Source organism: Trachurus japonicus, chromosome 11, assembly GCF_045865225.1.
Source record: "Trachurus japonicus isolate A0001 chromosome 11, Traja_1.0".
Lineage (NCBI taxonomy): Eukaryota > Metazoa > Chordata > Actinopteri > Carangiformes > Carangidae > Trachurus > Trachurus japonicus.
This window is the reverse complement of record NC_140917.1, coordinates 25083260-25096375: the sequence shown is the minus strand read 5'-3', so window position 1 is coordinate 25096375 and position 13116 is coordinate 25083260. Positions and strand designations below refer to the sequence as shown.

General features: G+C 44.4%; 1 protein-coding gene across 1 annotated transcript; it reads left to right on the top strand.

Annotated features, from left to right (window-relative positions):
- Positions 1–596: 596 nt before the first annotated feature.
- Positions 597–12726, top strand: khdrbs1b (KH domain containing, RNA binding, signal transduction associated 1b). The gene is made up of 9 exons (XM_085791985.1): positions 597–947; positions 3499–3620; positions 4681–4797; positions 5197–5343; positions 7885–8018; positions 10167–10407; positions 10789–10856; positions 11196–11254; positions 11384–12726. The coding sequence occupies exons 1-9, from the start codon at positions 854–856 to the stop codon at positions 11491–11493; spliced, it is 1092 nt and encodes a 363-aa protein (XP_085648111.1). The 5' UTR covers positions 597–853; the 3' UTR covers positions 11494–12726.
- Positions 12727–13116: the final 390 nt, after the last annotated feature.

The window sequence follows — 13116 nt, the reverse complement described above, 5'->3', positions numbered from 1 at the left end:
TAACTTATTTTTCTATCTATCTATCTATCTATCTATCTATCTATCTATCTATCTATCTATCTATCTATCTATCTATCTATCTATCTATCTATCCATCCATCCATCCATCCATCCATCCATCCATCCATCCATCCATCCATCCATCCATCACTTTTAGACTTGTTATTCTATGATTTTAAATGTAAAAATACACTAATTCTCAAACTGCCACTATAATGGATATTTAGACACTATCTATCTAATGGTCTTGGTGATGCAGTGAATCTGACGAGATGACTTCAGAGGTTTCTATTTCTAAATAATGCAATTCAATCATATATATATTATAACAAGTAGTTAAAACTTGTAGTGCATTTCTGATTTTATCAAACAGTGCAGATATCAAAGATATGCCTATAAAACTGTAATGTAGTGCCACCATATTACCACATGTTACCACATAACTGCTATCGTAAATCTTACAGTGGGGTTATCTCTACTGGAGGCGGCAGCACACAGTAGGCGGCGTCAGTCCGGAGCACTACGTCCTTCTGAGCTCACTTCCGTCGGCTTGAGTCGGATGACTATTCTCCAGTCTCTCGCCGCTTTTGTTCTCCCATTTCCATCCAGGCAGCGCTGCTGTGCACACCGCGGCGTCAGGCAGTTGGGGAACCCACAAACACGCAAAGTAGCGGACTCGTCTTTTCGCAGAGACGCCCGGTAGCCACATGCAAAGCGCCGTCTGCACAGAGGATACGCGGCACTCCATAGTTACATAACCGGACTACTTTTTTTTTCTATTACAGTTGGGGTTTTTTCTCCACGCTTTTTTGTGTTGCACCGAAACTGACTCCCCCCCTCTCTAAAACTCAAAATGGAGAACGACGACAAATACCTCCCCGAGCTGCTGGCGGAGAAGGACAGCCTGGACTCGTCGTTTACACACGCCATGAAACTTTTAAACGCAGGTAAAGTAGTGTTTGCTTGTGTTTACGTTCACTCTCTCTATGCGGTTTATTCTTTGACTGACTCCGAGAGGGACCACGTATGGCTCGTGAACGCGCCGCCAAACACACACCTCCACGCTTCTAGCTCCATGTGTGGACGGGACGTGGACTGCCCCACATCGGCCACAATAATGTCAAATGCTTTTTTTCGCTCCGTAATGAGTCGGTGTGATTAATGGGTTCATGTCGGAGTTAACTGTAGGCTAGTTAACTGAGCGGCGTCCAAAATTTAAAACGACCCAAAGCCGTTAACAACAGCACAATGGACTTACTTTCAGGTATTCATCTTCTTGAGAGTGATTTCCGCTTCCTCTCGTGCAGCTGCGGTATCTTTCATGTTTCTTCCTTAATGTGGAGGCTTGTGTAGACTTGTTAACTTAGGAGACAAACGGGTTGTTTGTTCTTGGTGATGAGTTCCTGTTGAGCTCATTGTGTCACAGCTGCGTTGCGCAGCATTTTTTTTAATTCAAATGTGCGCCAGTATCCGCGACCGCGGGGTCACGCGGCCACTTTCCAGCCGAGATGCGCGAGCGGCGGCCTGGCAGCCGGGGTGAGACAGACCTCCATGTCCCGGGGTGAGACAGACCTCCATGTCCCGCTGTGAGTGTCGGTCGGCCCGCTGCTGAAGTGTCCTTGAGCACGGAACTGCAGGAGGCAGCTCCAGGACAGTGGTCATGTAGCTGAGCTGTAGAGAGGGAGCCCGCGGTGCCCAGATTTACTGTTTTCTGTAGTCTTCATTTTATACACTGGCATGCAAATGTTTGGGCACCCCTTGTCTTTTTATTAACAGTTAAGCAAGTGGAAGAGGAAATTACCACCAAAAGGCATAAAGATACACGTTCTCTTTTCATTTTAAATTTTATATATTTTTTCATTGTCGTCTTTTATGACAGAAAAGGAAAAAGACCCTCAGTAGAGTAAAGGTTTGGGAACCCTGCATAGTTAGAACATATCCCCCCCTTTGGAAACTGTCACTGTGTAAATGGTAAGCTAAAAGGCTTGTCTGATACCTTGGTCAAAGTTATCTGAGAGCTCAAGTCTGCTGGGTTTCCCATTCTTTTGCTGCTTTTTCACCCTAAAAATGTAGAAAACAAAAATAATGCACTTGATGTTGCTTAAAATATTGTAAAAGAGTGTTTCATATTTAACTTCATGCCTCTTGGAGATCATTTCATCTTTCACTTGCTCAACTACATAAATGTTGACCAGGGGTGCCCAAACCTTTGCATGCCACTGTGGATGCTATCCTGTTATTGATATTGTTGTGTATGTGTCACTGAATCTGGTTTTTGAAGTAATAGCTATCATGTAGTTATCCTGTAGGATGATGTAGCAGGATGTTGGCTACAGAGGGACAGATTTAAAGTCAATATACTGAGCTCTACAAGTCTCTTCAAGGGCAACCCAGCTCACCATAGGCAATAAGGACATTACAAGGTGGTGACCATGCACTGTGCTGTTGCCCATGTGCTCTGTGGTTCTCATATTCTGCAGCTCCCAAAAGTAAATCAGGTAGCTCTGCTGAGGTCTCTTTGTCTAACAGGACATGGGCAGTATGAAAGGCGACATCTCTGAATCTGAGCACAAGAGTGACACAGAAAATCCAAAGTGTCAGTGTGTTGTGGGTTCCCCCAGCAAAAAAAAAAAAAAATCTCCTGAACCCCTGCCCTCCCACTCGCTCCGATCTGCAGCTGGTAGACGTAGCGGAGCTGACATGTTTGCACATGGTGGGCTCCAGGGTTGCCATGGCCAGGAGAGAGTAGGTGGTTTGAGATGGTGTCGGTGCGGTGCGGTGCGGTGCGGTGTCACATGGATGAGGTGAAAGGAGGTGTGGAGAAGAGCTGGTGGTTACTGCTTCACAATGTAGCTGTGAAAGAGGTAATTTGTCAAAGTCACCAGATTGAAAGGTTCATAATAAGGGCTGTTGTTTTGATTATAAAAAGTGTTGACAATAGTTTCTTCAGTTAATCATTAAAACAGGTTATAAATGGATGCCTTCAAATATCTTTTATCAAACCAGTTGCAACCCCAGAAATATGAATTTAAAAAAACAAATACACACATTGGAGGAGTTTTTGAAAAATGTCTGAAAAGATTAAAACGATTGTCACAAAAGTTGCTGCTTGATGACTGAATCAACCTCAGGCTGTATTCCATACAAAAAGTACAAAATAAAGCCTCAAAAGCACAGAAAAACACGTATTTATCATCTTTTCTTGTATTCATCTGTAAGCACTGTTATTTGGCATTCAGTTCACATCGATTTAGCAATTTGTGAGTCAAAAACAAATTGGTGTCTGTAGAAAATAATTAACAACTCAGTCATGAATGTGAACGCTCAATCAGTTGAGCCTTGTTTTGATTGAACTGTAACTCACCAACACTGTCATGTAAGAACACAGAAGTCCACCGCATGATGATGATGATAATGATAATGTGCTTTGTCACTTTGAATCCTGTTTGATTTTGGAACTCTTTGCCTAAAACCATCATCCCTCTCCCCCCCTTCTAGAAATTGATAGAATCCAGAAAGGCGAGACTAAAAAGGAGGCAGAGTCATACCTGGACCTTTTCACAACAAAGAACATCAAACTTAAGGAGCGAGTTCTCATACCTGTCAAACAGTACCCGAAGGTGAGCTGAGCTTTCTTCGCCCCTGTTCTTTTTCTCCCTCCCCCTCCTCCTCCTCCTCCTCCTCCTCCTCCTTCGTCTCCTCCTTCCTCTGTCCTCGTTTTCACTGTGAACCCCTCTTGATTTAATTTATCCTGCAGCCGGGTTTCAATTATACAAAGCCATGGGGTTACTTGGGAGTCTCAAATTACTCCTCTCAACCTCGATCTTTAAGCTCCAGAGTCTAATTACAGCTGATACTGGCATGTTTTAAAATATCAGTGAAAGGATCAAAATGTTAATACTACTATGGTTAGGGTGGCTTTATATTTCGGTGCAATTCATACCACGTTCACGAGATAAGACCCCCCCCCCTGCTCTGTTTGTGTTCACTCTTACTTTTCTTTTAGCTTGTAACTACGAGTGCATCGATCCGTATCATTGGCTTGAAGATGATGGATTATATGATTGACAATGAGTAAAATATATGTTGTCTTGGTTGTCAGTTTACTTTTTTGTACGCTATAGATCTATATCCACCTGCCCACTCCTGATCATCAGATCAATATGATGTAAAAGTCTGGTCTGTGGTGATAACACCAGCGGTCTGATCGCCTCCCAGACATAGTTTTTTAATTTGTACATCACTCAGCTGTGTCAGGAATGACAAAAGCTAATGAGCGTATTCAGATTTGCAAAAAAGCTACTTTTACAACTCCAGGAGGATTTTGCGTCTTCGGGGGGCATTTCTTTCTTTCACAAAAAGTGTGGCAGTGACAGCTAATTGTAGGACACATCATACACTCAGTAATTACGTTGTTGGAAGATTGAGGAGGTAAAAAATACCCGAGCTGTTTGATCACACGTTGGTTCTGTCTCGCTGCTCGGATGATTGATCGTAGTGAATTGTTACCGATGCTGTTACGGCTCCTCCAGGGCTCGTATTGACCTTCTCTGGTAAATCTACTTCTTAAAGGCTCCCGGTATGCACAACACAACCCCGCTCCGGCGATTGTGCCTTCACTCTTGCGGCGTTAAACTCGACTGCCACACTAATCTTTGCTCTGCTTTGTTTTCTTATTAGTTCAATTTCGTGGGGAAGATTTTGGGACCTCAGGGCAATACAATCAAACGTCTTCAGGAAGAGACCGGGGCCAAGATCTCCGTGCTGGGCAAAGGATCCATGAGAGACAAAGCCAAGGTACGACACAACAAACACACACACACACACACATCTGATGTAACACACCTGTGAGAAGAATACAACACATCTGGTCTGCACTTGAGAAGGGTGTCAGGTAGTGAAAGCAGATGGCGCCATCTTGCCAGATAGCTTTGGCTGAACTTAAACGTGAACGCCAAGGGCATCCACACACCGCACATCTGTCCCAGGAACCTTCCGGACTAGCCCGCTAAAGCTGTTATCTACCAGTCTGATGTGATTATTAAGCTTTATAAAGACAGGGAATACCACGCCTCTGCCCGCCGCCCCTCCGAGGTGGATGAAATGTGATTTACTTCCTGCATAATTAATTTAATCTCTGGAGTTCTCCGTGCGCCCTGCTTGACTTGTTGGATTGCTCCTGTGCCCTTGTTTCAGGAGGAGGGGCTGAGGAAAGGCGGCGAGCCCAAGTACGCGCACCTGTCCATGGAGCTGCACGTCTTCATCGAGGTGTTCGCCCCCGTGCCCGAGGCCTACCTGCGCATGGCGCACGCCATGGAGGAGGTGAAGAAGTTCCTGTTCCCTGTGAGTATGGCTTTGTATTTGTGTAGTTTTTGTGTTCCAGTGACATGTTGATCATTTATCCGTCATTTTGTCAATAGAGGCCGATTAGCTGTCTGGTATTGATTGTGTATAGATGGATTAAAAAAGCAATTTAACTTGTTAAATGGAGAAAAAAAAGCTATGTTTAAATGAACAGGCAAATTATCTGTCATCTTACTGGTCAGATGACAGCTTGGTCTTATAAATTAATCTATGGCAGCAACCACCTATTATTCTAATTATCCAGTATCGATCCAATAATTTACAAAAGCCAATTGTGATGTAAATGTCTTGTTTGGTCCAATCAGCATCTCAAATACCAAAAAATGATTGATTAATTAGATGAGAAAGAAACATTGGACTTAGGAAATGTTTTTGTTTGAAAAACCTCAGACTTCCAGGATTAAATATCAAGATCATCGCCAAATCATTTTCAGACAAATCAGTTAATGAGCTGATTTTTTTTTTCCCCCAGCCTTTACACAGTCTATATGTGCGATTAGTCTGTAAAGTCACAGCTTTTCCCCTTCGGATGCAGAGGTGATTACTCTAAATCACACAACAGAGACAAGTCTAATTGCAGGGGGTTTTGAGAATGTCGTTAGAGATGTGAAAGTGCGGCACCCGGTCAATTAGAGCAGTCCCGGTGAAAGTGTTTTTGTGTAAGTGACTGACTTGACTGACCGAGGGTGTTGCCTTTCAGAAAGGTGAGCAGTCACGGTGTGTGAGTTAGCAAAGCTCTGCGAGGGGGGAGGGGGGGGTGGGGACAGGAGGACAGATGGGGGAGATGGAGTGGGTGTTTACCTGGAACAAACAGGCCCGATGGCAAAGTCCAGGCACGTACAGCAATCAGCCTTAGAGGGGGAATTGGGTAGCTTTCAATGGCCCCTTTCACACCGCGTTTGGGTTGTGTGAAGGCGGCGTAATGACGGGGCTCGTCAATGACAGTACAGTGGGATCTCGGTTTTAAACGAGGCGGCGGGGTTTAGTCCTTCTGGTGGCATGCACATCTGTCCGTCTCTGCCTCTTTGCCTGGCTCTCATTCTTCAGGGAGTGAGGGGAATCAGCCACAAGATATAGAGCTCCTGGACAGATATGGACATATTCACCCTGCGCTGCCCACACTCGCTTTATTGGTTTTTGTGCTGTGAGATTTCTTGTGCGTGGGCAAGCCCGGTCCGCTGTCAAGCCCAGCTGAAGCCCATAGTGCTCCGACAAAGGCTCTCGCCAAAGCAGGCCAACGGGCCCAGGGGTTTGTGAGAAGCCTTACATTTTTTAATTAGTGTGGACGGGTCTTTTTAGAAGAAAGAATAATTTGGATCGGAGGGAAGATGAATGAGCCGACGAACCAGCTGCGATGTTTTTGTCGCCTTATGTAAATTTTAGGCAAAAACCTATTGTTGCGGCCGGAGGCCTGACTTGACGTCACGTCATTTTGAAGTGAGACATATTTTAATAAATGACTCATCTTTTTTCATAAGGAGGTGGACATGATTTGTTGGAAAATGTTTCATGCATCACCTGCACTTCTCAGGTCTTTTTACAGACTCTCACTCTTCTGTTGTTCCTCGTCTCTTTCATGTCTTTGTAGCTCTATGTCTGTCAGTGTATGCACAAAAGGGATGACTGGCATAGCTTGTTATTTTGCGACAGTGCCGCATTCAAAAGTATCATCTATATCCAAAGATATATCCATTGATCTAAATAGGCTGATGGGTAGAAACACATGGCCCCGGCTGCCTGTTAAAAGCAGCTGCAGTCGCCCCGGCTCCTGGCCTGCCATGAATTTCTAATCAGACAAATGGTTTTGTGTTTTTCCTGCTTTTGCTGCAGAAAAATTGAAAGCTGCAGCATGTGCAGCATATTCAGCTATCTGCCCCCCCCCCCGCCTATTTCTTTTTCTCTCATCATTAGAGCTCCATCACTATTCCAAGTCCAGGGACTGATTTATGAAAAAGAATTGATTGGGTCACAGTGCAGCTCTTGTGATTGCTCCCTGAAGAAAGGCGGTGGATTGTGTTACGGGATTTGTGCTGCTCAGACAGGCAGTCACTGTAATCCACCCCAACTGATTGTTTTTTTTTTCTCCCATTCTTGCTTTCTTTTCGGATAGCGTGAGGTAACTGTTGAGGTAGTTGTACCAGACTTGTCAAGAAGTGCCGGCAGAAGTGATTTACATTTTGTGCATGATGGCAGAGGCACATGAAGCCAGAGAGTGTGGATGGATGGGCTCCAACCTCCTACATCCACGACCCCCCCCTCTCTCTCTTCACACCATGACTCACTGGCGCTGAGACTTCTTCTTCCACTTGCTCTGTTAGCCATTAGGAGGATGGCATGTTGTAAGCAGCTCTGTAATTGTGTTTCACTGTTTTATTCATCAGTCCCTCTTCCACACGGCCTCCTTTTCTTCTGTCTCTTTCATCTACACGGCGTTACTTTCCCTGTGTCATGTGGTCTTGGTTCTCATCCCCTCTCTTTCCTCTTTTTATTTTCTTCCTGTGTGTGTGTGTGCGCGTGCAGGATATGATGGATGATATCTGCCAAGAGCAGTTCATGGAGATGAGCTACCTGAACGGAGGCCAGGACCACGGAGCCCGAGGCCGAGGGGGCATGCCGGTCAGGGGCCGTGGAGTCCCCCCTGCTGGGGGACACAGGTGAGAGAGCTGCACACACACACACACAGGGTTTCTGGCATGATGGCTGCTTGGTTACAGAGATAAAACAAAGGCACTGTTGTTCATCTACTACTATAGTCCAACACTCGGCTAAAGGTTGAAACGTTAAGGAATCGAAACCAATTCCCAATTCATGTCTAGGTTGCTATAATTAATATGAAAAGCCGTACAGTTGTTTAAGTTTGGCTTGGAGTGTATGGATTCCACTGTTACCTTGAATATGCAGCTGGAGTCAAAAGCTGGTTAGCATAGCTTAGCATTAGGACTGGGGAAAAGGAGGGGAGGGGGTTAATATATGAGGTTCAGAGCAGTTATTCTCAAACCTAATTGTATCAAGGACCCCTAACGTGACACAAAGTGAACAGACCCACATTTGGTGAAAAGGTTGAACCCCCGGGGTCTCCAGAACCCACAGTCTGAACTCTGCCAGGTGCCAGGTTAAAGGGATAGTTCAACATTTTGGCAAATTGGCCCATTAATAATTATAATGTAACAGAACGTTACAAGACAGAGTTGTTTTCGAGGTATATTCATGACAAAACTGCTGATGCGCGTTCCTGTCAGCGACAGTTTTTCACTAAGCAGTCTCTGCATTTGCCTCGAAAACAACTCGGCCTCGTAACATTCCGTTATTATTTCATAACGTGGTGAATGTCCATGAGACCGTTTTGGAGTTGTTGGATTGTGTATTTGATGAGTTTGACGAGGGAAACCAAGAAATCCCATGAGCCTCCGTATCAGCTCTGAGCAGCTCACGGCTCTGCTCCGCCGTTCTAAAAATAGCCTACAATAAAGGTAACAAACCTACTGCTAAGACTATAGGGATTATGGCAATGGGCCAGTTTGCCAAAATGTTGAACTATCCCTTTAAGATTCAGTATACAGAAATGAGAGTTGTAACAAACTTATATACATTTCCCATCTGTTTCTCGCGTTGTTAGCGTATTCCTTTATATATACATTTCCCACAGTGTTTCCTCCAGGATTTTTTTAAAGAGTGGCGGCGAGGGTGGTCTGATCGACGGGGGGGGGGGGGGCGCACGAGACCGGATCGTCGACTAGTTGCTGATGACATCATTCATATTTTTCCCATCATAACTAAAATCCCAGGAGGAGGGACATGCTCAGCAACAATCTGTATTCACTGACTGACAGCTCACGCACAGAAATTAGTCCACAGAACAGCAGCTTTATAAACAACAAGCTGTAAATCAGTTTGTTTTTTTGTAACATATACAGGTGCAAAAGAAAATACTGTAGCTACTGTTCATTAAACAATTAGGGAGGAAAACGACACACAGGCCTCGTCACCATCACAGTCCTGCTCACTCACAGTTTCACTCACAGTTTTAGTTTTTCCTGGTTGGTTGCTGCTGTTGTTGTTGTGCGCGACGTAAAGCTGTCGATATGAGCGGAGTTTTTTTTTTTTTTTTTTTTAATTGCCGGCAGCCCGGACACACTGCCCGCGGAAGCGGCAGTTTCTCCTGCTCTCTCTCTCCACGCCGGTCAAACATCGACCCGTCTGTAGGCTACTCGGTTTTCCACACACACACAGGTCTGTCTCTAGCGCTGTATGTAGCCTATCTTGTGTGCAGACGCAACTGACAAATATTTATAGACGGACAAGCAAACTTAATCATCATTTATTTTATTTTGAAAATTGACCGGATTCTCTCGCCTTTTCTGTGCCCGACTTCCTGTCTGGTACGCGCTCGTTCTATCCAGCTTGACGGCGCTCATATTTTTTTCATTCAGCGCACTCAGCTGTTGTTTCAAGCTGCTACTCTTGTAGCCTACTGTTACATGATCAGCGACTAGTCGACGTCAAGCTCAAAACGTCATTGTGGAGCAGGGGACTAGTCTGTGCAACCCCTAGTGGAAAACCTGCTTTACATTGTTTTAACATTAAAAAAAAAAAGAAAAAAAATCATCATTCTGAAGGTGTGGCGGCTTTTATTTTGCCGTGGCGGTGCGCCACGATCAATTACATGTAGCGGAAACCCTGTCCCATCTATTTCTCACGTTGTTAGCGTATTCCTTTACATATACATTTCCCATCTATTTCTCACATTGTTGGAGTATTCCTTTAAGCAGGACCACAGTAACAACGGAGTGTCTTTCCTCCAGGGGCAGGGGAATGCCTCCCCGCGGCGCTGCTTCCAGGGGAGGAGTGAGTCGAGGCGGCCCAGCCAGAGGTGGTGCAGTGAGGGGCGCCCCGGGAGGCCGAGGGGGACTCCCTGCAGCACCCGCCAGGGGAGCGGCGGCGCCACGTGCCAGGCCCCCAGCTGCCGGACCTCCGCAGAGGATGGCGCCTCCGCCCCCCCACCAGCACACTCCTGCTGCAGCCGCCGAGAGCTACGACGAATATGTAAGTACCACTTCCATTAGAGGGGTTGTTTTTCATTCATCCATTTAGTTTTCTATGTCGATGTCCTCGGCACAGTAATTAATATGCAAGCATCTCTATCAGCTTTAATTTTTGATAAGGGAGATATGATGCTGTCAAGTTTGATGTAGCTCAGTCTGACCCCTTCGTCGCTCCGTCTCCACCATCATTTCGGGCGTCCTGTTAGCTGCTCGTCCATCATCGCAGGGATAAGAGGTTTAGACGCTTGGAACATAAGGGGGAGAGTGTGTGTGTGTGTTGTAGTACAAGTGTAGCACTTTGGGACATCTTGACATTCATGATTCATGAACAAGCCTCTCCTTAAATCTCACCCTGTTTTCTCTGTTTCCTTTCCCTCTTCAGGGCTACGACGAGAGCTACACAGACACGTCCTACGAGTCATACGACAGCTATTACAGTCAGCCGCAGGCGTGAGTGAATCAGTCGTCTCTTTGGTTTTCACCTGCTTCTCGCAAAATGCACACACATCGCCTAGTTGCTAGTTTCTCTCGAGATGGGATCTGAGAGTAAAAAGAAATACTTTTCAGCCACTCTGCACAAACTCAGCACTGATGGTGCTTCATGTTTCATGGTGGGGATGGCAGCCGGGACTCAGATGTTCCATGCTAGAGAGCCAAGCTTTGATCTTATTCGTGGAAGCCAATTATCATCCCCCTAGACATTACAGTCAGCAGCTACTTGATGTTTTTCGAAGATTAAAAGTGATTTTTTTTTTTTTGCTTCTTCTTCCCCTTGTTATTGACCATCAGAGAGCCAGAATACTACGACTACGGACACGGCGAGACCACAGACTCGTACGAGTCGTATGGTAAGGACGATTTTCGTCAACAAAGCAAAGTGTGCTCTGAATATGACCAAAACCCTGTTTGGCACGAGTTGTGTTTGAATCCACATTGAATCATATGTTTGTTTATATTTGATGTGTGTTCCCCTCTAGGCCAGGACGACTGGAACGGAACCCAGCAGTTAGGTCCAGGGAAGGCCCCTCCCCCCTCCAGAGGTGCCAAGACGGCTTACAGGGAGCACCCGGCCTACCGACCGTACTGAAGCAGACTTGCCACCCTTAACGTGTCGCCCTGACTACCGCCTGTCTACCACGGCAGCTCTTGCTTTAAGCAGCCCGACAAAAGTAATTGTCCGTTTTGTCTTTGGTTTGGTCTTTTTCCTACACCGGACTTTATACGAGAGAGCAAATTCGGAACTGAAAATCTGAACTGGTTTTTTGAGATTTGACCGCAACACCCCCCCTCCTCCTCCCCCCACCCCCTACTTTGTTGCTCCAACCAACCAACCAACCACCCATCCATCCAACCAACCAACCAAAGCGGCTTTTAGATGGGTTAGAGATGAGAAGTTGGCGTCTTTTTTTGTTCTTTTTCATTTGAATTTTTGTTTATGTTGCTGGATTTTTTTTTTCTCTGACCCTTTTTACCCCCTCTGGCTTTTTTGCATTGTTGATTGTTAATTTCTTTAAGTGTTTGGGAGTAATCATTTCTAGTGGAATTAGTGGCTCATTACACACTTGTCTAAGGAATCCATTTTAATTGTTTTTAAATACAAAGACTCTGTCAAGGGTCAGTTGCAGATTCCCATTTAGGCTACATTTCAAAATTCTGTTAATATAGCCAAATAAAAGACCTTTTAAACTTTCAATTATGTAATATAGAGACAAAAAACAATCTTAAATTAAGTCAAGGTTAAAGAATCAATGGTAATGGAATCAGTACAATTCATTCTTGATGATGGTTTGTTTTTAAATAGTTCTAAAACGTTGTCCATTTAGACTTAGGCAGCAATATTTGTCATTGTACTTAGAGTTTTGAAATATAGCCCTAATAGACACTGTTGAGATGGACTGTCCTCATATCCTCAATTTGTTTTACTTGTTAAAAGTTAATTTTAAGACTCTGAAGACAAAATGTTTGTTTAATGAGAACACGGCCAAGATCTGGCCTCCTGTTATGCTAAAAACAGTTCAGGTCTTCATTTTGTGATCTGATCCTCTATAAACTGCATGCACAAAGTACTCAAAGAAGGATTGGGACAAAAATCTCCACATGGGTCTTCTCTTTCTACAGAGAAGGGATCCTGCAGCTCAATCCGAACTCTTGTACATATTTTAAAACATCCTAACTGTACTTATTCTGCCACTAGTATCTGTACCCTCTCCATAAAATGCATTATGCTACATGTGTAAGCTTGCCTAAATAGGATACTAAATCTGTCCAAAAGATGTTTTGCAGCAGTTTGTCAATAAAGCTTAGTTTGTTTTTTATGAAACTTAACTTGCTTTATTTGTTTCCTGTCCTAGTAAAATTCTGAAATGGCCTTTTTTAAACTACCTTCAGCAGTCAGATGTAGGTGTTTTCCTTTGTTTCTCATTCAAAATCGCATTTTAAATCTAAATGAATGTATTGAACGTCTGACGAATTTAACCCTACTAAATGATGTCTTGATTGATTATCAAAAGAGCACAACTTATTCTTTCTCTCTCTTTCTATACTTTTTAAAAAGGACCCAGAGGTAAGACCTCTAAAATAACCTGGATAGCTTCCTAATGTGTATAGAGTTCTAAAGCATTGAATGCCTGGGTATGTATAAGACTTTTTCAATCCTCTTACCTGTGGTCATAATCGTCAATGAGAATTGCTTTTATAGCATCTGAAAATT